Source organism: Mesocricetus auratus, unplaced genomic scaffold (assembly GCF_017639785.1).
Source record: "Mesocricetus auratus isolate SY011 unplaced genomic scaffold, BCM_Maur_2.0 Super-Scaffold_100020, whole genome shotgun sequence".
NCBI lineage: Eukaryota > Metazoa > Chordata > Mammalia > Rodentia > Cricetidae > Mesocricetus > Mesocricetus auratus.
The window spans coordinates 10,937,745-10,964,471 of record NW_024429201.1 but is presented as its reverse complement, the minus strand read 5'-3'; the positions used below and the strand labels follow the sequence as shown (position 1 = coordinate 10,964,471).

At 41.4% G+C, this 26,727-nt stretch overlaps 1 protein-coding gene across 3 annotated transcripts in view; it reads left to right on the top strand.

The window, feature by feature from the left end:
- Depdc1b (DEP domain containing 1B) overlaps window positions 1-25,967 on the top strand; it is a 57,180-nt gene extending 31,213 nt beyond the window's left edge. For all 3 annotated transcript variants that reach the window (XM_040729012.1, XM_040729013.1, XM_040729014.1), the window contains 6 exons: window positions 2,873-2,920; window positions 7,804-7,944; window positions 17,876-18,042; window positions 20,052-20,228; window positions 22,081-22,266; window positions 24,974-25,967. In XM_040729012.1, coding sequence (XP_040584946.1) covers window positions 2,873-2,920; window positions 7,804-7,944; window positions 17,876-18,042; window positions 20,052-20,228; window positions 22,081-22,266; window positions 24,974-25,135 — 881 coding nt within the window. In that variant the 3' untranslated portion in view covers window positions 25,136-25,967. The remainder of the gene's footprint in view (window positions 1-2,872; window positions 2,921-7,803; window positions 7,945-17,875; window positions 18,043-20,051; window positions 20,229-22,080; window positions 22,267-24,973) is intronic.
- Window positions 25,968-26,727: the final 760 nt, after the last annotated feature.

The window sequence follows — 26,727 nt, the reverse complement described above, 5'->3', positions numbered from 1 at the left end:
TCCAGACGCATAGAACTTTAAGTCAGTTTTAGGTCTGATTGCATTTAGGTTTCTCCTGCTTTGTTTTGATAGCTAGAGCGATATGCAGCCCAAGCTCGGCAGTGGAGGCTCACCTCCTGCCTCCAACTTGTGAGTGCTACGATCATAGGCACGCATTCCATGCGGTAAGGATTCACGAGGTGCTGGCCACTGAACTCAGGACCTTGTGCGTGCTAGACAGGCTTTCTACCAACTGAGCTACATTCCAGCCACCCACATTTAGGTTTCTGTCTTGTCTTTTCACAATGATGTCAATGTAACAGTTAGGTTGGCTGAGGTAGTCTTTATTATTATTGTTTTAATGAACTAACTTTTAATGTTGAAAATCTAAGCTGGCTTATAAATCAGGGCCCAAACCAAACAAACAGACAAACAAACCCCTTTTTTTCTTCTTCCTCTTTGGAACAAGACAGTCACGTTACCCATAATGCCTGTAGTGGGCCACAATCATCAGACTGACTTTATTTGCTTATTTATGTGGCAAGGTTTTACTGTGTAGTTCAGGAACTTGGATCCTCAACCCTCAGCTGATAGGCATGAGTCATCATACTTGACTCAAGACCTGGTTTTTTTTTTTTTTTTTTTTTTTTTTTTGGTTTTTCGAGACAGGGTTTCTCTGTATTGTTTTGGAGGCTGTACTGGAACTCGCTTTGTAGGTCAGGCTGGCCTCGAACTCACAGAGATCCTCCTGCCTCTGCCTCCCGAATGCTGGGATTAAAGGTGTGCGCCACCAATGCCTGGCTGACTCAAGAAATGTTTTTAAAAAAACTTTTTTTTCACTTTTTTAATTATATATTTAAATTAGAAACAAGCTTGCTTCACATGTCAGTCCCAGCTCCCTTTCCCTCCCCTCCACATCCATTCCATCCCCCCCCGGCCCTCTCATCCCCCCACTCAATCTCCACTCCATTCCCTAGGGAGGGTAAGGCCCTCTATGGGGGATCTCTAGAGTCTGTCATTTCGCCTCCCCAAAGTGTCCAGATTGAGAGAGCATCCCTCATTGTGGGATGGGTCCCCAAAGTCCATTTGCGTGCCAGGGATAAATACTGATCTACTACCCAAAAACCCCATAGATTGCCTGAGTCTTCTCATTGATAACCACATTCAGGGGTCTGGATAAGTCCCATGCTGGCCTCTCAGCCATCAGTCTGGGGTTCAAGATCTCCCCCTTGTTCAGGTCAGCTGTTTCTCTGGGATTCACCAGCCCAGTCTTGACCCCTTTGGTCATCACTCCTCCCTCTCTGTCACTGGGTTCCAGGAGTTCAGTTCAGTGTTTAGCTGTGGGTATCTGCCTCTGCTTCCTAAAAAAACTCTTTCTTATAGGTAAGGTTGGACTGGAATTCAGTGGGTTCTTTGAGTTGATCTTTTAATTTAAATTCTTGATGCTAGGAATTGGCGGGAGCTGAGTGACCTTTGCATGTGAGAAAATGGTGCAGGACTTGGGGACACAGTAAACTTTTACTAATTTGAGGCTGAAGCTCCTAGCCAGTGGAGTGTACAATAAGGGATCACAGTGTGTAAGAAGAGGTTTAAGTAAGCCACGTTTCTAGACAGGAGTAGGGCTTGCCTTGGAAAGCGGGTACTTACCCTGTCATAGTCCCTCCATCAGGAATGAGGGGCAGTGGCAGACAGAGATCTGTGTGTGAAAACTTGGTTTAATATCCAGCTCTAACAGCAGGTTCCCGTGTATGGAGGAGTGGACATCTTTGAAATACTCTAGACCTATCCAAATTCTCTAGTGTAGCAGAGTCAAAGTCATTCCTTGAGTTGGCACTTAGTTTTTGTTTTGCTAAGTTTTTCTGGAAAAAGGAAAGGTTTTATAGTTCTCAGATTCGTTAGGTGAAAGAACACACAGGCTGCTTCCCAAGATACAGAATCAAACACAAGGTCCTCTCCACTGCAGGGCCAGAGGGAGGAGACGGTATCAAATGATTCAGCTGAGATTTTGTTCTTGAAGGTTTCATTTTTACTTGTATGTATGTGTGTTTCTGTGTGTGTACTTATAGGTGCAATACCCACAGAGACCAGAAGAGGGAGCGGCAGTTGCATGTGATTGTGAGCCAACTGCTGTGGGTGCTGGGAACTGAAATCTGGCCCTATGAAGAGCATCATGTGCTCTTACCACTAGGAAGTCTCTCTAGCTTCTGGGCTGGGCTTATCTTAGCAATGTTACTGTTATTGTAAGGCTGACCTACTACTAGCAGCCTGTGATTAATATGTCAGTGGCATTTTCTTGACCTGAAACATTTTGAAAATGGTAACAGGTAAAATGTTAACTATATTGGACCTACAGAATATACTTTCTTTTCTTCCAGTTTGGTGCTGAGAATTGAACCCAGGGCCTTGTGCATAACATGTGTTTCTCTTGGCAAACTATCCAATTCTTTCTTATTACTACAGTTTTTAAAAGTGTATCCTATCTTTAGAGAAATGCTATACCTGATTTATTTGTACCTGTTATAATGTTGCTGCTAAAGAAAAGATTTCTGTCTTTTAAATGTTCTAGTACACAAATTGGTGAAATGTCTCCTAGTGCCTGGGCAAATGATGAATCCTTTTTTGGGGGGCGGGGCAGGGGGTTAGAGACAGTGTTTCTCTGTATTGTCTTGGAAGCTGTCCTGGAACTCGCTTTGTAGACCAGGCTGGCCTCGAACTCACAGAGATCCGCCTGCCTCTGCCTCCCGAGTGCTGGGATTAAAGGCCATGCACCACCAACACCCGGCATCTAAATGATGCATTCTTATAGCACCTTGTACATGCGTGCGCGCGTGTGTGTGTCTGATTGAATTATAAAAAGATGAATAAACTATCTTTTATATTTTACTTTCTACAGAAGAACTTCCTCATTGGGTCCTGTCAGCTATGAAGTGCTTGGCAAATTGTAAGTACTAAATACCTGCCACTTTTATAAAAATAGCAGAAATTAGTACCTTGAATTAGAAAGCATTCCCGCTCAATGGGCTGGACATTGATTGGACACCTGTGCGGCTGGCATTGTTTGGCGGCCACTGTGCTTTCTTGGTGAAAGTGTTGTTATAGTACAGTTTTAAAGGCACTAAGTTCTTCCTTTGTCTCATGTCCATGCCATTCCCAGGAACGATTCATGGGGTGAAAGAAATGAGTGACAGTGTACATAATACAGTAGTAGCTACCTGCTAATGGTCCGTAGGTTTTATTCCTAAAAGGTGGTTGTTAGTGGTCTATGTTCACATCTTGTTTGCTAGGCAGCTGCTGTCCTCTACAAGGCGTCAGAGGGCAGTGTTTACAAAGGGACAGATGTGTTTTAGACGACTAACCTGACTGATCTGCAGGATGGCTTAGAAGGAGAGGAGCCTGCGTGCAGAGAAACAAGAAAGAGTGTCTCAGAGCCTGCATGTGAGATCTGGAGGCCTCAAGCAGGGTGGGCCCAAGGGAATATCCATAGGCATATAAAATCTCTTTAGCAGACACATGGCATGCGTGTCATTGGCTATCATCAGCACTGCGAAGGAACGGTATAATAATAGCTCATGAACACTGCCATTTTCTTGGGATTTTTAGGAAACTTCACCCTAATATTTAAAGGGAAAAACACTTATTATTATTGTGAGTGTGTGTGATATGTAGTGTACATGCAGATGTTGTGAGCATGCTGTGGTGCATGTGTGCTGGTCAGAAGATATCTGTGTGATTTGTATGTGTGCTCATGGATGTTGTGTGCATGCTGTGCTGCATGTGTGGAAGTCAGAAGGTGATTTTGTGTTATTTGTGCGTGTACAGTTGTTGTGTGCATGCTGTGGCGGTCAGAAGGTGATTGTGTGATTTGTATGTGTGGATACGGATGTTGTGTGCATAGAGATGTTGTGTGCATGTGTGGAGGTCAGAGGTGATCTGGGGACTCACTTCTTTCTACTGTGGACTCTGGGGATCTTCACTCAGACCATCAGGCTCAGATGGCCACCAGGTTACCTGAGGAGCCATCTAATCTGCCCCAAATGTGATTTTAATGAGAATCACTGTCATTTTAGCTGATTAATAATGGTAATATTTGGTCTTAGAGAAGCTCTTGAGTCTCACAGCTATTTCAGGGAAAGGCTACTTTCTTATTTTTGTGTAGGATCGGCATATGCAGAGACAGGTGTATAAACTATTGAATTAGTAAACTGAACTATTGATTAAACTGAGTCATTTTGAGCCTTGTATGCGTGTCTTACTGGCCCTGTGGAATATACATAACAATACCAATTTGCATACAACTCAGAGTTTTCTAGGTTTAACTCTTAAAAGTTTTCATTGATTTTTGCTGATATCTTGTACACTCTGAGATGTAGAGTAGTGTGACTTTAACTTGGGGAAGTACTTTACTTAAAGTTTAAAATTACATGGTGTGCGTGTGAGAGAGAGAGAGAGAGAGAGAGAGAGAGAGAGAGAGAGAGAGAGAGAGAGAGAGAGAGAGAGAGAGAGAGAGAGAGAGAGGGAAGGAAGGAGGGAGGGAGGGAGGGAGAGAGAGATTGTCATGTGATAACAAATGTGTGGAGGCCAGAGTTAGTCTCTTCTTCCAGTTCTGGGGACTGAACCTAGGTTGTCAGACATGGCCATGAGTGCCTTTACACTGTGCCATTTCGCTGACCCTGAAGTGCTTTTTATTTTTTCCACTCAACTTCTCTAAGTAAATTAAATATGTTATATCTTTGGCCAGAGTTAGCAGCAATGAGATAAATGCACAATTGCGAAGCTCCAACAGTCATTCTGAGCTGCTGGAGAACCAAAGATTTAGAAGTTACCAGTTAGGAATGTGTGTTAAAATGCTGTAAGATGTGTTTATTGTGTTTGACTTTCCATGAAAATTGCAATGCAAGATGTCTAAAGCAAGGTTGGGATGACCAGCCACTGAATAGAGGAAAGATGTGTGACTTCCTTATCACCATGGGCATGAGACACAGTGTCAGGAGGAGGAGTATGCTCACATGTGTGAGAACAACCTTTACAAATGGTTAGCGTATCACGGAGGTTTGCTTACGTATCAAATATGAAAGGTGGCTGAAGGACAAGGTCAGCCTGTTGAATAGGATAGTTTTATAAAATTTATAAGATTTCCCAAATTCTTCTGTCCATGAAAATTTCATTGAGTCTGTCAAAATTATGTCCTGCTCTTTGTCCTTATCTTTATTTAATGGATGGGGTTCCTACTGAGTCCTAAAGGGGGATAGGCTGACTGTCTGGCATACTAAGGGCTACTTGCCTTCTTTTCTGTAAGCGCGTGATTCTTCCTTCTCTTTTGAGCACTTCTTCAGTCACTGTAGACCCTGTGCACACAGGCCTGCATGCTACCTTGTGGGCCAGACTCTTTGATGGATGCTCACAGAAGGGAGATTGATGCTAAGTTAACTGGGGTAACTCATTTCTTTTGCCTCTTTGTGTGTATTCATCAGAAGAGCCAATCGAAAATGGAAATAAAGTTCTCAAACCATTTCATTCCAGAGTCTGTCAGGAATAACATTTATAAACAGCTAGACTAAGAAAAAAAAAGTCCTTAAAACTCAAAGGTGAAGCTGGGTTGGTGCCTTTAATACTAGCACTTGGGAGGCAGAGGCAGGCAGATTTCTGTGAGTTTCACGCCAGCCTGGTCTACAAAGCTTCACAGAAAAAACCTGTCTAAAAAAACCAAAACCAACCCCCCCCCAAAAAAAATGACCCCCCCAAAAAACCTCAAAGTGATTAAGAAAGAAAAAAATCTGTGGGTTTTCTTAGGGATTCCCTCCCCCCATATTTTTAACAAAGATGATGACATATCTTATTTATTATTTATTACATTTTTAAAATTAGAAACAAGCTTGCTTCACATGTCAGTCCCAGCTCCCTCTCCCTCCCCTCCTCCTGTACCCCTCCCACCAGCTCCCCCCCAAGCCTCCCATACTATCCCCACTCCCTTCCCCATAGGGGATATCCAGAGTCTGTCCTTTTGTCCAGACCCTCCTCCAAGAGTCCAGGCTGAGAGAGCATCCCTCTTTGTGGTATGGACACACAAAGCCCATTTGTATGCCAGGGATAAACACTGATCTACTGCCCAGGGCCCCATAGATTGCCCAGGCCTCTTCACTGACACCCACATTCAGGGGGGTCTTGCTTGTTGAGGTACATCAGACCATCCTTTGTTTATGCTTGCTATGTGAGGAGGAAGTAAACAAACATGGATTATACACGTTTATGTACTACAATGGTATTTTAGCCAATAAAATTAATGTTTAAAGAAGAGAACAGACTGTGAAGTGTAGAAGCAGTTTCGTTTTCATCTAAAGCTATGTGTACGTGCATGTGTCTGTGTGTGGGGGTGTGTGAGTGGAGGTACCCACAGAGGTCAGAAGTGACGCTGGATCCCATAGAGCTTCAGTTATAAATGGTAGTGAGCCATATGCCGAGGTGCTGGGAACTGCTCTTTTAACCTCTGAGCCATCTTCCCAGCTCCCAGTAAAGGAGTTTTTAGGGACACCATAAAGAGCCATTTCATGATGTCCTAGGGGATTGAATGCCATGTCCAGAATGATTTCCTGTGTTACAGCTAGGAGCTCTTAGCTGCTGCGATTCTACAGGAAGAATTTCCTTGAATTCATTTTTGTTGCTTTGTTCATTCTCCTGGGCATGTCAGTCTCTGCTGGCCTGGAGCTGGTCACCATAATTGCACTTCTCTTCTTCTATGATCCTCTTGGGACAAGCTGTTTTCCTCAGTTCTCTGGGACCTCCAGTTTGCCCGCCAACGTGGTAGTGTAAATCTGTGCTGAGGGCATTTGCTGCCAAGTTGTACAGATCATCTTTTATACTTCATGGGACCTGGATTCTATTGGGGCTTTCCTCTGCCTTCTGTTGGCATAGGACATAGCCAGGCCCAGGCTGGTTCAGTTTCCAAGGTTCTCCAGCTATGCAGTGTGATCAGTTTCTTTCAATAGTTGGGCAGTGATTGGTTAGAGTTGAGAATGAATTGACGAGGTAGAATGTAAAATCTTTCTTGTTATCTTTTCTTTTTCTTTTTTCTTTTGGATTTTTTTTGAGACAGGGTTTCTCTGTATTGTTTTGGAGCCTGTCCTGGAACTCGCTTGGTAGACCAGGCTTGGCCTCAAAATCACAGAGATCCACCTGCCTCTGTCTCCCGAGTGCTGGGATTAAAGGCGTGCATCACCACCTCCCGGCCTTTCGTTATCTTTTCAAAAATTTACAATTTCATTTGTCTGAAATTGTTTGTTAAGAGAAACTGATTGTTTCACTCAACTGTATGACTGTAGGATATTATAGTATAGCTAATGAATTAAAGAAGCTGTAAAAATTTCTTGGTAACTAATCTATTACATTTTTTTTTTTCCGAGACAGGGTTTCTCCATATTGTTTTGGAGGCTGTACTGCAACTGGCTGTGTAGGCCAGGCTGGCCTCGAACTCACAGAGATCCGCCTGCCTCTGTCTCCCGAGTGCTGGGATTAAAGGTGTGCGCCACCAATGCCCAGCTAATCTATTACATGTTAACAAATTGTTATTTTATTAACTTTATTAAGACTAGGAAATATTGACTATTTCAAAGAAAATTATTTACATGAATAAAGTTTGCCTTGAGATACATTAGTGTTCTTTGTTTTTATAATATATTCAAGTAATCGTATTTGAGCAAAAGGTATATGTCATTTCTACATGAACACCTGTCAGTGTATCTTGACTATCTGTGTATACCACACATATGGTCAGATTATGGTACTTAAAAGTAGTTGCCTCATTAATCATTCTCTTTGTTTTTTTTAAAGGGCCCAACTGTTCAGATTGGAAGCAGCCTATGTACTTGGGATTTGAGAAAGATGTCTTTAAAACTATAGCGGATTACTATGGTCACCTGAAGGAGCCACTGCTCACATTTCACCTATTCGATGCTTTCGTCAGTGTCCTAGGTGAATGTATAACCAATGTTATATGGATATTGAATCTTTTCTCTTGTCACCCTCTTGGGAGTTCCATTAGCAAAAGCTCAGAACATTTCCTTTTCCTCTTAAAAAAAGTCCCATTTTAAATTTAGTTTTGATGTCTTATTCTCTTTATTTTTGTTTTATTTAAATATTTATATGAATTACTTATTTGTAACTGAGAATTTCATACGTCTTTCTTTTCATTAGCATATATTATATGTAATAATGGATCTCATGAAGACATTTTCATACATATATATAATGCATTATCCTTCCTTACTTCTTTTTTTTTTTTTTTTTTTTTGGTTTTTCGAGACAGGGTTTCTCTGTGGCTTTGGAGGCTGTCCTGGAACTAGCTCTTGTAGACCAGGCTGGCCTCGAACTCACAGAGATCCACTTGCCTCCGCCTCCCGAGTGCTGGGATTAAAGGCGTGCGCCACCAACGCCCGGCATCCTTCCTTACTTCTGCTAAGAACTAAGAGTTTCATTAGGTTTCCTTATTGAAGCATAGGTAAGAGCTATTTATAGGATCATTCCACCTTTCAGTGGTTATACCACTGAAGAAACTTTTTCCCTCTTCCTCAGCCACCATTAACTGCCGACAGTTTCTCAGAGTGGAGTAGGACTCCTAACCTCCCCCCAGTGATCTTGCTTCTGTGAACTCACAAGTACAACAGCCATGTGTTACCAGGAAGACAGCACCTCCCCTGGTGTATACCCTTTCTTCGTCTTTTCTTTGACGCTTCCTGAGCCTTGGAGGGGTTGGTTGGAAGCCCCACTTGTGGCAGAACATTCAGTAACCACTTATTCTCAGCACTTTGAGCAGTTGTAAGTCTGTGGCAACCAGCATCCACTGAAAGAGCATTTCTCTAACTTAAGTGGATAGATAGCAGCACTACCCTCTGACTGTAAGCAGGAATATTCAGAAGGCAGATGATGGGTCCAACATTTACCAAAACAACAGTGGTAGCTTCACTAGTGTCATGGGCTTTTTTTGTTTTTGTTTTTGTTTTTGTTTTTGTTTTGTTTTTTTAAATCAGGCTTGCAAAACCATGTATTAGTTCCTTCCTGGAGCGGGGCTTTAAATGCAATCAGAAAGTGGTTGGTTATCTCCACAGCAGTCATGCCATTGTTGCTCCAGTGCAGAGTCCACAGCTGGGTAAAACTGTGGGTGACTCTGCCCCTAGAGGCCTTAATAGTACCTTCCTGCACAATAAAAGCTAGCCATATAGGCATTTTCAAAGTAAAAAGTGATAGATTGCTTAATTCTTGCTCCAGAGAGGAATAAAGGTAAATAGTTAACCTGACTGTTAAAACCAAAGCAAAGACCAGCAGATTTTATTTCTAAAGGAAGACTAGGATGTTGTACAAGAGCATATCATTGTTGGTAGAAACAAATGTAAATATGACATTTACTCTTCATGACTAGATCGAATACTCTAGGTATGACTTCATGAGCAGTCAGTGTAGGAGGTATATTGTCATTTAGAAAGTAATTTATTTTTACTAGAAGAAACAAATTTTATAGGACTATTTGATACTTGAAATATGCAGAATAAATACAGTAACATCATTCATGTAAAACTTGTTTTTAGTCTTCATATAGATTTATACCTTAGAATTTCTACCGTAAAGGAAACACAGTAGAAAGGGCGAAAGCCCATTATTGCTATTGTTCCTTTCTCTTTGGAAATCATACACCCTGTAGGATGTATGTGTTTTTTTCTTATCATATTATCAGTTATGTAGAAGTGAGAGGAATTAGCATTCTCTTGTTCCTCAGGGTTAGCAGTCTTTCCCCTTCCATTTTTACTCCCTTTATTTTTCTTTGCATCCCTGCCATAGCATCTGAATGAAATGTCAGCCCTATGTGAATGAGTTCCCTGAACTCAGCAGTGTACTCTAGATTCATGCCTTTGTAGATTCTCTTACAGTATCAAATGCAGTCACTATGAATCGTCTGTGTATGTGTATGTATGTGATGTGTGTGCATGCATATGCCATGGTACATATGTTGAGATCAGAGGACAACTTTCTGCAGTTGGTTTTCTCTTTCCAGATTTACATGGGTTCCACAGCACATGCCTTACCCACTGGGCCACCTTGTCTTAGGAGTGATTATTTGTATAAATGTCACCTACCATTGGGCATAAATGTAGTACCTGTTTAGTTTATTATGGGATTTTAAGATCAGTAAGTCTTTTGAGTATTCTCTTTAAGCCCAGTTGATCTTTTATGGATGTTTTGGTTTTGATTTGATTTTTAGGAGTCTCATGCAGACCCTGCTGGCCTCAGACTCACTATGTAGCTGAGGCTGGCCTTGAATTCCTAACCCTCCCCTTCCCTTAAATGAGTACTGGATTACAGGTATGTGCCACCTACCTAGCTCTGTTATGGAGTCTTGAGACTGGTCAGTCTTCTTGGTATTTTGTTTTCAGATGAGTTTAACTGGGGGCTTACGAACATAGGCTTCTCATAGCTAATGATCAATGCTTACTGCTGTTTCAGATGCTTGTGGACCAAATGAGTAGATTCTCATTATCCTTACTGCCATTAGCATTTCTTAGACTAGAGTTGTAAAGATTGGATTGAAAAATCAGTTCGTATAGTTTCTTCTCATTTTCCACTTTTATAATATTATGTAGTAAAATTATTTGATTTGGAAACAGAAAGACTTGGAGCATTTTTTAAAAACACAATTTCCAGTTTGAATTTGTTGCTTTTTAAATATTATTTGCCCTTCACAATTATTCATTTTGAGCTGAGCTAGGAGCTAAAGCTAGCTCCATTCCTAATTGATATCAGAATTAGTTACCCCATAACATGTAAAGGATTTGAGGGTAGAGAATGATGGGCATTACGAATTTATCGCCTTTAGCTATAAGCCAGAATAGACTATTCCCTTAGGTCTTCTATTGATGTGAAGAGACACCATGACCCTGGCAACTCTTACAAAAGAAAACATTTAATTGAGGTGACAGTTTACAGTTTCGGAGGTTTAGTCCATTATTGTCGTGATGGCTGAGAATATGGTGGTGTGCAGACAGGCATGGTGCTAGGGAAGTCTACATCTTTGATTCATAGATAACAGGAAGTGAACTGAGATACTGAGCAATATCTTGACCATACATGAGACCTCAAAGCCCACTTCTACAGTGACATACTTCCTCCAACAAGACCACACCTATTCAGGCAAAACCATACCTCCTAATAGTGCCCCTCCCTTTGGGGGCATTTTCTTTCAAACCATCCCAACTATTGAATATGTCTGGTAAAATGTATTAACCTACTCTATTGTCAGTCCTTCTAAAGTGAACATGCATGAGACACCTGCATTGGAAGTCACTTTAAAAAAAAAGTATCTTCCTGTAGTGAAAAAAAGAAAACCTAGACTGTATAATTTGTTTACATGATTAGCAAAGAGTATCTAATACAATCTGTGGACAAAAGAAATTATCTAGAAATGTAGGTTGAATTTCGTAGAGTTGATTCATCTCTTAAACTTCTTGACTTTGATTGAAATAGCATGTTGCTTTGATTCAAATCACATGTTTCCTAGATTGAAGCAGGATGTTGTCTTTTAGAGTAAGTAATCAGTCTACTTTGTGTAGAAGCTGAAATTGTGCAGCATTTTTCAATGGATGTGATTGTCACTTTATCATATATTCTTCTTTTGAGGTTCGGGCCTTTGCTTGATTGAATGTGGTAGACCTTGTGACCAGAGCTGACCCCGAGAGCTGTTAGTCATTACTCAGTATGCAATTGGGCATCTTAAGTCCATTTTAATAGTTTTCAAAGAGAACACAGGTGTGATGGCCCATGCCCAGAATCCCCACACTTAGGAAGTTGAGACAGGGAGAGTACACATTTGAGGCCAGCTAGTGCTACATAGCAAGACCCTGTCTCAGGATCAGACAGCATTTAGTAAGTGTGGGGAAGAGGATCAGGAAGGAGAAAAAACCAAAACCAAAACCAAAAAACTTGTTTGACATGTTTGGAGATGTGGGACTTATTCTTTACCAGTAATTGCAAAATATTCATTTGGTTCTGTAGTCTAACCAAGCCAACTGTCCACAATTGTTCTTTATTTTCCAAGATGAGTATCAACATTCCACCACAGAGTCCATCTGGTAATTTACATTTTGGGGGTGGATGGAGGTGAATAAGCAAATGAGGTGGGAGTCAGGTAGGTGTTTAGAAACGGAGTGACCCTACTCTTGATTTGTGCTAAACTTGATGCTGTAAATACCCTGTAAGTCTTCTAGTTTGAACTGTGTGTGTGACTTTTTTTTTTTTTTTTTTTTTGGTTTTACGAGACAGGGTTTCTCTGTATTGTTTTGGAGGCCATCGGTCCAGCCTGGCCTCAAACTCACAGAAATCCGCCTGCCTCTGCCTCCCGAGTGCTGGGATTAAAGGCGTGCGCCACCAACGCCCGGCTGTGTGTGTGACTTTAAAAAAAGAAATTTGATTAATTTACATATTTTAAGAAACAGGAGCTTCATATACAAATTTATATTTATGGCTTTTTAAAAAGAAATTATGGTAGTCTGGGGCTTGTTACTAGTTGATGTTGTATGGATGCTTCCAGTAGAAGGAGCAAGGGTTTGGGAACATGGACTCCAGCTTGCTGCTACATCGCTCCTCAGGCTTTGACCACACCCATTCAATTCCTGTTCCTTGTTTATTATTTTGTCTGTGGTGCCTGGTTTCCTTGCTAGTGAACTGGAAGGCTGAAGTGACAGCTCTTTGTATTTATCATTTCCTCCTGATTTGAATCTTGAAAATGGCAGTCATTCACTAGTATCCTTATGCACTGGATCATCTAACTCAGTAGTCTAAGATCTGTGTGTGGCACAGACATGCCAGAGAATTGTGTAGGCTTATTGTGTAGAATAGCCAAATGACTGGGTGTTATTCACTGTTTGTGTTTTGTTAGGTGAACAATGTGCTGTCTTTACCTGCCCTTATGTTCTCCAGGCTACCTCAGGGTCCCTGTCCCCTATTAGCTCTTTTCTCAGAGAGTGACTAGTTAGTGTGCTTGCCCAGACAGAGCGCTCTTGTTTCCATGTACTTCATGTTCTTGGTGGTGATGTCACCTGCTTTCTGGGCTCAAGTCTTGTGACTGGAGCTTTTGAAGACACAGATGGGCTAAGATAAAGATGTCTATTCACCCTCAAATGTCTCCAATGAGTGTAAAAATGAAGTGAAGTTAGGTATTTCCTAAAGGTAGCAATTTAGAGAAGTGTCTAGATATAAGTTACTTATATCAGTGATCACTAAGAAGATTGACAAAACTTTTGGGAAGAAATTCCAAGATTCCTCCCATACCATTTCAGCAAGATAAAGATATTTTTAAATGCAATATGAAATATGGTTAATTTTTATCCAGTACTTGGATGAGTAAAAGAACTTTCTGAACTAAACAGCCAAAGGAATTATTAAGTGCTGTATTTGAGATTCATGCAAGAAAGTGCATCATCTTGAGAATGGGAGATCCTATATCTGCTTTGAATAATTCCCTGTGGTAACCTGCTTGCCTTTTCTTAAAAATCTCCAAAGAATTAGGTTCTCTTGCTGTGTCTTTCTTTAAGCAAATTTTTTTTTTGCCAATTGGAGTGTATTTTAAATCCTCTTGATTCAATGTAATCTTTTTTCTTCTTTTTATGTACGTTTTCAATAAAAATGAAACTTTGACACCCCCCCTCCTTTCAATAGACACGACTCTGTTGGCCTTCCTGGGACTTCTAGGACTTCCTAAGAGTTTTCATATTTCATTGCTTTCATATATCATTTCATAGTTTCATATACCAATAGCCAAGAGGTTTTTCAAGAGAAACTAAGTGAAAGAATAATGTTTTCAGTAAATGATGTTAGCACAACTGGAAAAGGTAAGCCTCTATATTTTTTTCATACTTGTTCAAACTTTATGATAGAGTGGATCATAGAATCAAAAATAACAAACCAAACTAAAATCCACCAGAAGAAAATGTAGGAGAGGATTCTTGCAATCTTGGGTAGGCAAAGTATACATCTTTTACATTTGTGGTTTAGATTCTCTATCTCTAAGCATGAAGAAAATGGCGTCAGGGTGAGGGCCGTCCTCTCTGCAGGGCTTTTCAAAGTGCTCTTTCCACCTCTTCCCCTTGTTCGTCTGGCTTTGGCCCTGGCTTCCATGTTAGAAAAGGACTGAGTAAACCTTCTGCCAATGCATTCCATTGAAAAGAAAAGCCCTTAGCAGTGTGTGTGTGTGTACCTGTGGGTGGTGTTACAGTTGTGTGCTTTGACACTGAGGTGATCCAGCCTTGTTTTTATCTGTTTCCAGCAACTTCCAAAGTCTGTTTTTGTCAAACACTATTGAGGCGTTTAACTAACCCTGTTTCCTTTCTGGCCCATGAGTCACTTTCGAATTTTCTAACAGTGTTTTCTCTCTCACAAATGCCGTCAGTAGTTATCGTTTGTCAACATTTCCTCTTAGAACCACCAGAATTACACCCATGCCATTTACTCTGCCAGTTTAACTGCCATCTTGCTCTAAAACGTTAGACTAGCAAATGGCATTGTGAAAGCTTTGTTGTTTAGTTTTTGTTTTCTAAGACAAAGACATTTCTTTAGTTTGAATTAATAGTTATTGAAAGGTAAACAAAAACTAAAAATATAAGACACAAGAAAAATATTCTGGGCAATAAAAATACATTAAAAAGGAATACACCATTAAAATACCAAGAGACTGGAATAGCATATGCTTATTATATATCTTAGAAAATTAGCGTGTTGGAACCCATTCCCTATGAGGGGATGCCATGCTCAGCCTTAATGTAGGAGAAGGGGCTTGATCCTGCCCCAACTTAATGTGTCAGACTTTGTAGACTCCCCCATGGGAGCCCTTACCTGTCAGGAGGAGTGAGTAGAAGGTAACTGGGTTGGAGGCAAGGGGGGTGGGAGGGAGAACTTTGGTTGGAATGTAAAATGAAATAAAAAAAAACAATCAAAAAGAAAATACTTGAAGGCAGATGTTGTGGTTAATTTTGAGTGTGAAATTGGTGGGATCTAGAATTACCATTGGAGGGGCTGGAGAGGTGGCTCAGTGGCTTAGAGTACTGCCTGGTCTTCCAGAGGACCCGGGCTTGATTTCACGTACCCACAGGTGCCTGATCCGATGTCCTCTTTTGGCCTCCTTTGGTACTAGGCACACATGCAGGCAAAGCACCAGTACATATGATGTAGTAGACTAGAAGGCATCACCATGGAAACAACTCTGTCTCTGAGAGAGTATCTGGATTAGGCTAACTGAGCTGGGAAGACCCCCTCTTAATGATGAGCAGTGCCTTCTAACCCCAGACTGAACATGAAGGGGAGAGTGGAGTGAGCATAGATGTTCATGGCTCGCTGCTTCCCCACCCAGCACACAGCGTGACCAGCCACCCAAGCTCCTGCTGCTGTGACCCCTCCCCCTCAGGAACAATACCCTTGGACTGGGCCAGAAGTTCTTCCTTAAGTTGCTCCTTTTCAAGTATTTTGCCCCAATGTGTAATGTAACTAACACATTGGAATATATTTAGAACTCTTAAGCAATGAGATAATTAATGCAATAAAAAGGGCATGAATTTTTAATAGACATTTTGTAAGAGAGAGACAATTTCCTAAGGAGCACACAATAAGAAGAGACATATCATTGATCATTCAGAATACGTGGATTGAAACCACAGTGAAGTTCTAGGGCATAAGTACGAGGAAACCTAAAATCAGTTGAACTGATTGATCATACCACTTCTTGGTGATGATGTACAGCTATTTTAAAATTTTAAGCCACATTTCTGTATGCGTGTGGCTATGCATATGTGTGTGTGTGTACATGTACATGTCATGGTATGTTTGTGGGATTCAGAAGACAACTTGTGAGAGCCAGTTTTCACTGTTTACTGTGTAGGTCCCATAGTTCAAACTCACAGGTCACTGGGCTTGGTGGCAGTCCCTTCCTTCTCTTACTGAGCCATTGTGCTGGCCTAGAGCTGCTCCTCCTCTTCTTCTTTCTCCTCATCCTCTTCATGATGAAATCATCAAAAGTATTTTCGTGCAGCTTTTAGGTGTTATTGATATGTTCCCCTTGACTATGCAATAGTGTGCCAGAGCCTTCTAGTCATCTCTGACCGCCCCTTAGCACACACTAGTCAATGCTACCACTTCACTTCATGTACTCGCAGCCAACTCTCGTAGATTCTGTGTGTGATTGACTTCATGAGGCACATGCCTTTCTTAGCGTACGTTACATAAAACGATAATCTCATGCAAGACTTGGTGACTCATGCCTGAAATTCTAGACCTGGGAAGCTGAAGCAGGAGGAATGCTGTGGGTTTGAGATCAGTCTGTCTTTTGTTCTAAAAGTTTCATAATGTCAAGTCTTAGGCTGAAGTTTTATGCATTTCTTGGTTGTTTGTAGTTTGTGAGAGTGGTGAGGAGTAGGGAATCTAGCTTTAACCTCCTATATGTGGATAGTCTCACCACTGTTGGGATGGCTGTTATGTGTGTTCTTTTGTTGAGAATCAGTTGGCTGTAAGGCCATAGGGTTTACTTTCAGGGTCTATTCCATTCCTTTTGTTTGTACTGTATAGCTTTGTGTGTGTCTCTGTGTCTGCTGGTGTCAGCAGGGGCCACCAGAGGGTATTGGATCCCCTGAAGCCGGAGTTGTGAGCTTCCTGACATGAGTGCTCTTAACCGCTGAGCCATCTCTCCACCCCCTGTATAGTATTTGATGTCAGGTGGTATAATGTCTCCAGCTGTGTGCCTTTAAACACAGCTGTGTTGAATAAAAAGCAGGGACATGGGCATACTTTTCTCACTACAGATCTTAGAGAAAGCGGTTTGATTTTCCCCATCAGTATAATGCAAACCATATGTCTCTCTCTCAAACAAGAGTCCTTTTTTTATCTCTCCCTTCCTCTGTGTGTTTGTATAAGAATGTGGGCAGGTATATTGGGACATATATACTTTTGGGTATTGTTCCCCTCCACCTCATTTCTGAGGCATTTTGTCTGCTTGTGTGTGCTTTCCTTCGGGCTAGCCAGCCTGTGATCTTCTGGGCAGTTACTTCTCTATATTCCATCGTGCTGTAGGCATGCTTACAGATGTGCACCAGTGGCTGGGCTCTTTACAATGATTCCAGGGATCACCCTCCGTCCATCAGGTTTGTCTGACCAGGGTTTTGCCTGCTGAACCACTTCTAGGCCCGGCTATTTATTGCTGTGAATGGTTTTTATTGTGTTTAGTTATAGTCCTTCATATTTTTATTTCTATTTGAAGATTAATTTAAAACATTTCTTAATTTTATGTGCATTGGTGTTTTCTTCTGCATGTATGTCTGTATGAGGTGTCAGATCCTCTGAAACCAGAGCTACAGACATTTGTGAGCATGTGGGCACTGGGAATTGAACCCTGGTCCTCTGGAAAAGCAACCAGTGCTCCCAACCTCTGAGCCTTCTCCCTAGCTCCTCATTGTGGTCCTTCTATCCCTAATTTGTTCAGGATTTTTATCATGCAAGGATGAATTTATTAAATGCCTTTTCTGAAGCTATCAAGATGACCATGGTTTTATATATTGTATTCTTGATCATTTTAGGTTTTAGAGTTACATTTTAGTGCTAGCCAGACTGCTCCTGGTTTAGTGGGAAAGAACTTGTTCTGTCTGTCTATGAGGTTGTAGAGGGAAAATGGCTGTGTTTGTCACCCATCTCATCTCTGCTTAATGGTTTGCATTTTCTATGCCAATTTGTGAGTCACAGTACATGCCAGTTGCACACCTTGCCAGGTGTAACCGAATATGTGAACATATTTAGTCTAATTTTAACTGTAGGACTGTGAGGAAGCAGGCACAGTCAAGTGGGCTTTGTACTAAAAGACGAAACTTCTTTTTTGAATCAGGTTTGCTACAGAAAGAGAAAATGGCAATTGAAGCATTTCAGATTTGTTGTCTCCTTCTGCCTCCTGAAAACAGGAGAAAGCTACAGCTGTTGATGAGGATGATGGCAAGGATCTGCTTAAACAAAGAGATGCCACCACTGTGTGATGGCTTTGGTACCCGCACTCTGGTAGGTTGACTGTTGACATCTACTGTGACGCATGTACGTTTTCAGTCTGAAATGTACTGGAATCCCTGTTCTTATCTGAGCAGCCAGATGATAGCTGGAGGGAGGCTTGCTTGGAGAGCATGGCCCACTGTCCAACCATACTTCCTGTGCTTTCAGTCTAAGGACCTTGAAGAACATAGTGCCAAGTGAAGAGGGAGTAGGGAACAGGTTCTTCCCGTAGAGACAGCTGCTGTGGCCTTGCTTACCATTTTACAAAGGATTACCTGTGGTCAACACGAAGACAATGGAGGTGGACTGACAACTTAGGAAAACCACATTCTCCTGGTCCAGCACAGAGGGTGTTAAGGAGTCTTTGTTATTGTAATGAGAGGGAAGGGAGAGCTAGAGGAAGAGGGAGAGTGAGCATTCATACGGGCAGTGGTAGGACAAGCAGTAGAGGCAGGAATAGAATACCCAGCTGGTCTAGACAACTAGACAACATGGGAGGAGAGGGAGATTTTTTGTTGTGTTGTTTTTTCGAGGCAGAGTTTCTCTGTGACTTTGGAACCTGTCCTCAAACTAGCTCTTGTAAACTAGGCTGGTTTTGAACTCACAGAGATCTGCCTGCCTTTGCATCCCTCGTGCTGGGATTAAAGGTGTGTGCTACCAACTCCTGGTGGGGATTTTTTTTTAATTGTCAATTTCATACACTTATGGAATCATGTGCTGTTCTGATACATGAACTCACTGTAGAAATATTTAATTGAAACTAATTAATATGTCTGTCATATTATTTATTACTTTTGTAGCAGTTTTGCCACTTTCCACATATTGTTATTAGTAGGTATGACTGTGGTGCCATGGATACATTCCTAGAACTTTCTTCTAATTGGAATTTTACATGCGTTAGCCAGCATGTCCTCTCCCCACTTCTTCCTGCCATTGCCTATACACTCTATGTCTCTCAGTTTTCTTCAAAAAGAGTCTTGTAGAGAGATTGTTTCTTTAATACCATGCCCTTGAAGCTACTGCCCACTTCCTGGGGATTGCCTGGTCTAGCTTTAAAGGAGCACAAACTGACCATTGGGGTGATTCCTGACCCCTTCTTGTGTTAAAGAAACCTTTTTGAACAGTCAAAGAAAACTTGTACCTCTTCCCTAAAGCAACACTCATACACAATATATATAATATATATACATATGCATGTGTATATGTTGTATATGGAAATATAAAATTTTAAACATGATTTCAAAGCATTCTTAAATCTATTGAAATTTATTACTTCCAAGCAAAAATTTCTGCCTCTGCTTATATATGCAGAGATGAAGATAAAGTGACACAATGCTAATGAAAGCTAGTCTTAATAAACTGCACCATGTGACTTTATGTTTGTAGGTTTTGATGTGAGTGGTTGGCAGTAAAATTAGAAGGAAAGGGAAAAAGATTAATTCAGAGCATAAAATTGAAGGAAGTAATGATATGAATTCCATGGGAATTGTATTGCTTACATTAGTTATATATTTATATTTCTGGTTACTATAAAAAGAGTCTTGTCACTTGATACATAGCTTCTTTGTTTAAAAACAATTCTCAAGTGTGTGTCTCAAATTGTAGAGAAACTAAGTTAGCCAGGGAAAGACCATGGCAGTTGAAGAACACAGAGTAAAAACAACCAATGGAATTAGGGTATTGTTTGGCCAAGTGGCTACAGGTACTTTGAACTTGAAAGTGCTAAATTCATGTGATTTTCAGAATATATGTGCTTATGTATATGGATGTCTTCATGCAACTATATGTGCTTATAAAGCCTTGTATAAAATGGAGTTTCAACTGTTCCTCAGACAAGCTTCTCCCTGCTGAGTCTCTTCAAGGGAGATTGCCCTTTGAGTTGTCCACGTGGGACTAGGTGCCTGGTGGGATGTGTACCCCAACTCTTCACATCTGTCTTTTACAAGCTAACTGCCCTCAGTTTAGAGAAGGCAAGGGCACACATTTCTGCTGATTTCAGCCTCTCCTGCCTTTTGTTTTAGATGGTTCAGACGTTTTCTCGGTGCATCTTGTGTTCGAAGGATGAAGTAGACTTAGATGAGTTGCTAGCGGCTCGCTTGGTGACATTTCTGATGGACAATTACCAGGAGATTCTGAAAGTGCCTCTGGCCCTGCAGACCTCCATAGAAGAGCGTGTGGCTCATCTGCGAAGAGTCCAGGTAAGGTGTTGGTGTGAGCCAAGTGCTTACAATAGGTCTTGGCACATACTGCACACTGCATGAGTCTGCTGGTACTATGGATAACTGTGGGATGCATGCTTGGTGTATTATATCAATCACTGCTATATTGAAATCAACCTAATACATTGATTAAGTGTGGAAAAATATAGATTATGCGTACACAAAACTAGTAGAGTTACATCAAAATGTCTATAATATTTTTTCTTATCTCTCTTCCTCCTTTCTTCATTCTTTTCTTTGTCTCACTATTTGTAGTAACTTCGTTTTTCTTACTTAGTAATACAACAGAACGTTATCCCCATCTTCAAATATTCTTGATTGACCCTTGTACCAAGAGCATACTCTGCAGGTGAATAGTGTTTGAGTGTCCTTTTGTTTGCTGTGTCTTCTTATTAGGCAAATGAAGTAATATTACTGTGTTTCAGCTTTTGCCCTAGTCTCTTTTTTCCTTTTTTTGTAAAATCGGAATGATAGTTAACAGTTTATTTGGCTAGTATATTCAGAAAGTGCTTACAGTCAGGTTTTAATGTTTATCACATAGCAAACTGCTGTTGAAGTTGTTATTATTATTGTTATGTGATTAATGTCATTATTGACAACATCCATATTCCATAACAGGAATGTATGCATAATTGAGTGTGGTGCTATTGGTTTTAAATTTTTAGTTTTATTTTACTTTACGTTTTTAGAACAGGATACTGAAGACCAAGGTGACCTGGGACTCATTATGTAGCCCAGGCTGGTCTTGAATTTGGAGACAATCTTCCTGCCTCAACTTTCTGAGTCTTGGGATTATAGACATCAGCTACCATGGCCAACTATGATTAATATTTAGATTGTCTCTTTATTTCTGTCTGTTTTGCAAGCAATGTATTAATAAATATTTTTATAGCTAATTTTTTGGGAAGGGAACTGATCCACAACTGTTTTCCAAGAGTAAATTACTAGGTGTATCATTGCTGGGTCAAAGACCTTAAATACTTAAATTTTAAGTATTGATAGCATATTAAAATTTCATTTTAGTTTAATTGCTTCAATTTAATTTATGCCAGTGGTATAAGAAAGTAAGTGTTCATTTCAACTTTGCTTCTGTTTTTGATATAATTGCCACGTATATGTGCATGTCACGTATGTATATGTATATTATATGTGTATACACACGCACATGCCCTTGTCATTTGCATTGGTAAAACGCATAGCAATTTTTTCTCCTGATGTTTTATGACTCAGTCTTTGAAGAGTAGAGGTGAACTGCTTCCTCGAGTCTTCACAAGGAAGGGTTAAAGCAGGAGTTGTCGCTCTGGGTACTTACTGGGTTCGTGTGCTCACATACATAGTAGGCAGATCACAGAAACTTAGCCTGTGATCCCTGTGCCTTTGAGGATCAAGGGTGAGCTATGCTGATTAATCTGCCCACATATAAACTTGGTCCTGTGAAGGCAGAATTGTGCTATGACTGAGTAAAATCAGTGATGACTTTACATGGCTCCTGGAGATCAGGCTCAGGTCTCCAGGCTTTTCTAGAGAGCGCCTCTACCCACTCACCGGCCCCTGATTTCTATTTAAATTTCAGATCTTACTGAAGGGCACATCCAAGAGTTCTTTGTTGTTTATTGGTTTTTTGTTTTTGTTTTTTTAGAATGAGTCTCAAGTTCAGAAAAATAAAACAATCTCATTTTAAATTTAATACTGGCTTTAAATATTATTTTTTCAAAAGCATGGAAACACTCGCCTTTTTAATATGGCTCCCCTAAGCAAACTGAAGAAAATATCCCACTCCTACCAGGAGACATGCTGATTTTGATTAATCTAATTCCGTATTTTGCCTCAGATAAAATATCCAGGAGCTGATATGGATATTACGCTGTCTGCGCCTTCCTTTTGCCGTCAAATTAGTCCTGAGGAATTTGAATACCAAAGGGCATACGGCTCTCAGGAGCCCCTGACAGCCTTGTTGGAAGAAGTCATAGCAGATGCCAAACTCTCCAACAAGGAGAAGAAGAAGAAGCTGAAGCAGGTGATGAGGCTGCCCCTCAGCAGGCGTCTCCCTCTCCTCTGTTCTCCGGTTGTTTCTCTTTTACTCTCTTCATGGGCTTCATGTAAATCTCATAAGGGCATGTGAGTTTCTCATTTAGGTTCTGTGTTGCAGAAGCTTGGGTGGTTGGTACGCTGCAGTCATTTCCCCAGTTCTATTGTTTTTATATCAAGTACTTCTCTTGTGAGTTAGGTTCTAATATTTGACACCTGACATGATGTGAATTAGCCAAACAATTACTTTGGAGAAATTGACTATAGGGAAAATATTTAATGTGTGCGTTCGTGCGTGTGCAGGTGCGTATACCACTGCATGCATGAAGAGGTCAGGATACTTGTTAGGAATCAGTTCTCTGGTGCACCTTGATGTTCAGCCTCTGCAAATGTACTTCTCTCCACTAAGCCAACTTGCAGAAACTGTTATTTTTAGATAGGCAATATCAGCATAGTTTCTTGTCTCAGACCCTAGTGAGTGTTCCAGTCAGCCAAACTCAGTTCCTCTTGAGTGAGGCAACAGAGCTGAGGGGCTTAGAGAACAGTTTTCACTCAGAAAAGGTGCACTGCATCACCGCACTGCGTCATCCCACTGCGTCACTGCACTGTGTTATCCCACTGCATTACTGCACTGTGTTATCCCACTGCATTACTGCACTGTGTCACCATACTGCATCACTGCACTATGTCACCCCACTGCGTCACCGCACTGCGTCATCCCACTGCATTACTGCACTGTGTCACCATACTGCATCACTGCACTATGTCACCCCACTGCGTCACCGCACTGCGTCATCCCACTGCACCACCATACTACATCACCGCACTGCGTCATCCCACTGCATCACCGCACTGCGTCATCCCACTGCGTCACTGCACTGTGTCACCACGCTGCGTCACTGCACTGCGTCATCCCACTGCACCACCGCACTGTGTCATCCCACTGCACCACCACACTGCGTCATCCCACTCCATCACCGCACTGTGTCATCCCACTGCATCACCGCACTGCATCATCCCACTGCACCACCACACTGCGTCATTCCACTGCATCACCACACTGCGTCATCCCACTGTGTCATCCTACTGCACCACCACACTGCGTCATCCCACTGCACCACCATACTGCATCACTGCACTATGTCACCTCACTGCATCACCGCACTGCGTCATCCCACTGCATCACTGCACTGCATCATCCCACTGCATCACCACACTGCGTCATCCCACTGCGTCACCCCACTGCATCACCGCACTGTGTCATCCCACCAACATCACTGCACCACATCATTTCACTGCATCACTCCTCTGGAATCACTGCACTACATCACCTCACTGACATCACTGCACCACATCATTCTACCGCATCACTGCACCACATCACTCCTCTGGCACCACTGCACTACATCGCTTCACTGACATCACTGCACTGCATCACTGTATTATATCACTACACTGACATCACTGCACTGCATCACTGTATTATATCACTACACTGACATCACTGCACTGCATCACTGTATTATATCACTACACTGACATCACTGCACTGCATCACTGTATTATATCACTACACTGACATCACTGCACTGCATCACCCCACTGCAATACTGCACTGCATCACTTAAGTTTTGTCACTGTGAAAGAAAGACTGAAAGAAGCAACGCACAGGGTGGGGAAGGTGTCATTGGCTCCCATCATCAGAGGGTGTATTCATCTTGGCAGATAAGGGATGATGGAGCAATTTAGGGTGTGGCAGCAGGAGCATTCGTAGAGACTTTTCATGTCATCATGGGCCAGAGAGCATCTGTGAAGATAGTAGAGTAATATACCTGCAGGGATCTGCTTCCAGGGATATACTTCTTCCAGCCAGGCTCTGCTTCTAAGTTTTCAAGACCTCCCAAAGCCACTGGGAATCAAGTATTGGAAACATGGCACCAGGAGGACATTTTCCATCCCATGCTTACTTTGGCTATCCTTTAAGTGTGGTCTTCACTCGTGTGGATGGTATTTAGTTCACCTTTTGTTTGCTTTTTATTTTTTCAGACAGAGTCTCACTCTGTAGCCCAGGATAGCCTTGGCTTAGCCATCCTCTCATCTCTGCCTGTGAGTGCTGGAATTAGAAGTGGTGCCTTACCACTCTTGTTTTTTTTACATTGCTGCACAGCTGGATAGCTGGACACAGCACACATGGGATTGTTCCCCGAACATCAGGGTTCTGGGCTTCTTTCTCATTTTTCTTTATGCTAATGTTGGAGAGGTATTGAGTGTTGAATATCTAAGGAAGAATATATTACCTTCCTTTAAATATCCCATGGATAACACCTCTAGCATGTTCTTTTCTCTTTGTTAGATAGAAGCTGGCCAAGCTGAGTTGGAGAAGCAGATAGTAAAACATAATTGGGATAGACTTTTCTCTAATTGTGTAGAACAAAAGTTATTTTCAACTCAGACTTACTCATGGCTGGTTTTCACAGTGAGGTCTGGATATTGCTGACAGTGAGAAAATTTTGAGGGATTTGATTACAAGGACAATTTCATCTAAAGACTGGATCAAAGAAAGATGAGGTAGAGCTGTGGGCATCAGCATCAAGTAATTCAACGAGAGTAAAGGGAAGCAGGGTTCGAGAACTCTTACAATTTGACTGTCTGGTTTTTGTGTGCCTTTTTTTGACTCATACTGGACTCGTGTTCAGTTTCAGAAATCTTACCCTGAAGTCTACCAGGAGCGATTTCCTACACCAGAAAGTGAAGCACTTCTTTTTCCTGAAAAACCCAAGCCCAAACCACAGCTGTTCATGTGGGCACTGAGGAAGCCTTTCCAGCCATTTCAGAGAACGAGAAGTTTCCGGATGTGAAGCTGTGACAGAGTTTCAGAGACCTCAGTGGTAGAGACGGTTCTGAGTCATTCAAGGTTGAAGAATGCCAAGTTATAAACTACTGAAATGCAGAGTTTCAGATACTCTGTCAGGTGATCTGACTCTTAAAATGTTGAGCCGTTGTCAGTATTTTTATAAATCTCAGTGCTGTTTTTAGAGATGTACAAATCAGTGGATGATTGCAAGCCAAGTGTACAGTGGTGGTGTAACAGGCTTGGGATTGTTACAGAATCTAAAGGTGAAGCGTTTCCTTCCTTCTGTTTGTTGTTTTCCATGGCGTGTTGTCTTTCGTGTGTGTTTTCTACTCACTGACTCCTCTGCGAAAACCAAGCCTAAGAATAATGTATATACTTGAATAAGAACCACACTGGGTGCTGTTTCTGTGGTGGCATCGACTTAGTTGCCAATTGTGATTTCTCCTGTGTGAATCCCATTTTGTTGTTGTGCAAAAGTCCCTACTGTCTTACATTGTGATGGCTGTGGCTTTTATTGCAGATTTGCCAGTTGCTGTGAGATTTACTAACACTGGCTCTTTGATGACGCATATATCAGTCTGCATATGCCTAGCAGTGGAGTAGATTTGCATCTGCCCGCAGCCATGTAATTTGAGTCTTAGCTAAAGATGGACAGTTGAGCTGGATGAATTCTTTGGGTTCCCCTAGACCTGTAAATCTAAATTAAATCTTTGTTTGGCTTTATGAAAAGTATAAATGGTAAGATGAAATTATTTTCCCTTATGAATATATTTTCTCAGCTTCTTCATCCTTTTGAAAGTAAATGGAATGTAAATAAATACTGAGTTGTTTTTTAATACGATGCCTTGTGTTTTTCTTTCTTTTTTTGCTATTACCCCTAGTGTTTTTCTCTCCTCAGATAAGTTAGGGAGCCTCCTCAAATGCCTTTGCCAATATTTTCACATCACTCTGTGCTTTAGAAAGTTAAGTGAGTTTTACTTTAGCTTTTGTATTGGTTTCAAGATAGTGCTCCTCCCCCACCTCCATGTCTGTCTGTCTGTCTGTCTGTCTCTGTCTCTCCCTCCCTCTTTCCTCCTTCATCTTCTTCCCCCTCTTCTCCCTTCTCTGTCTTTTGTTTCTTCTGCAAAACAGTGGATCCTCTGAAGTACCCTGAGAGCAATTACCCTGAGCTGACTTGTACTCTTGCCCTTGAGATCAACCCCATTCTGCTGTGGCAGACTATCTTCTGTAGTCAACAGTTTTCACCCATTTAAAAGTGGGCGAGTATCCCTGCTGGCCTGAGAACGCTTCCAAATATTTAATGTGAAGGTGAGTTTTAGACTTTCAATGTTCTTAGACTCTGACATTTTGTTGAAGCCAAGTGTGGTTCTGCTTTCTGCTCAGTCTTGCCCTGTGGTGGAGAACCCCTTTGCTGCTCTTGGAAGTGTGTGTGTGTGATTATTTCTTTTTTTTTTTTTTTTTTTTTTTGGTTTTACGAGACAGGGTGTGATTATTTCTTGAAACACATAAGGTTCTTAGGGAAGCACCATCAACTGAGTATACAACCGATGCCAGGCAGCAGCAGTTGTTCTAAGTGGTTATACCGTTAACACATGC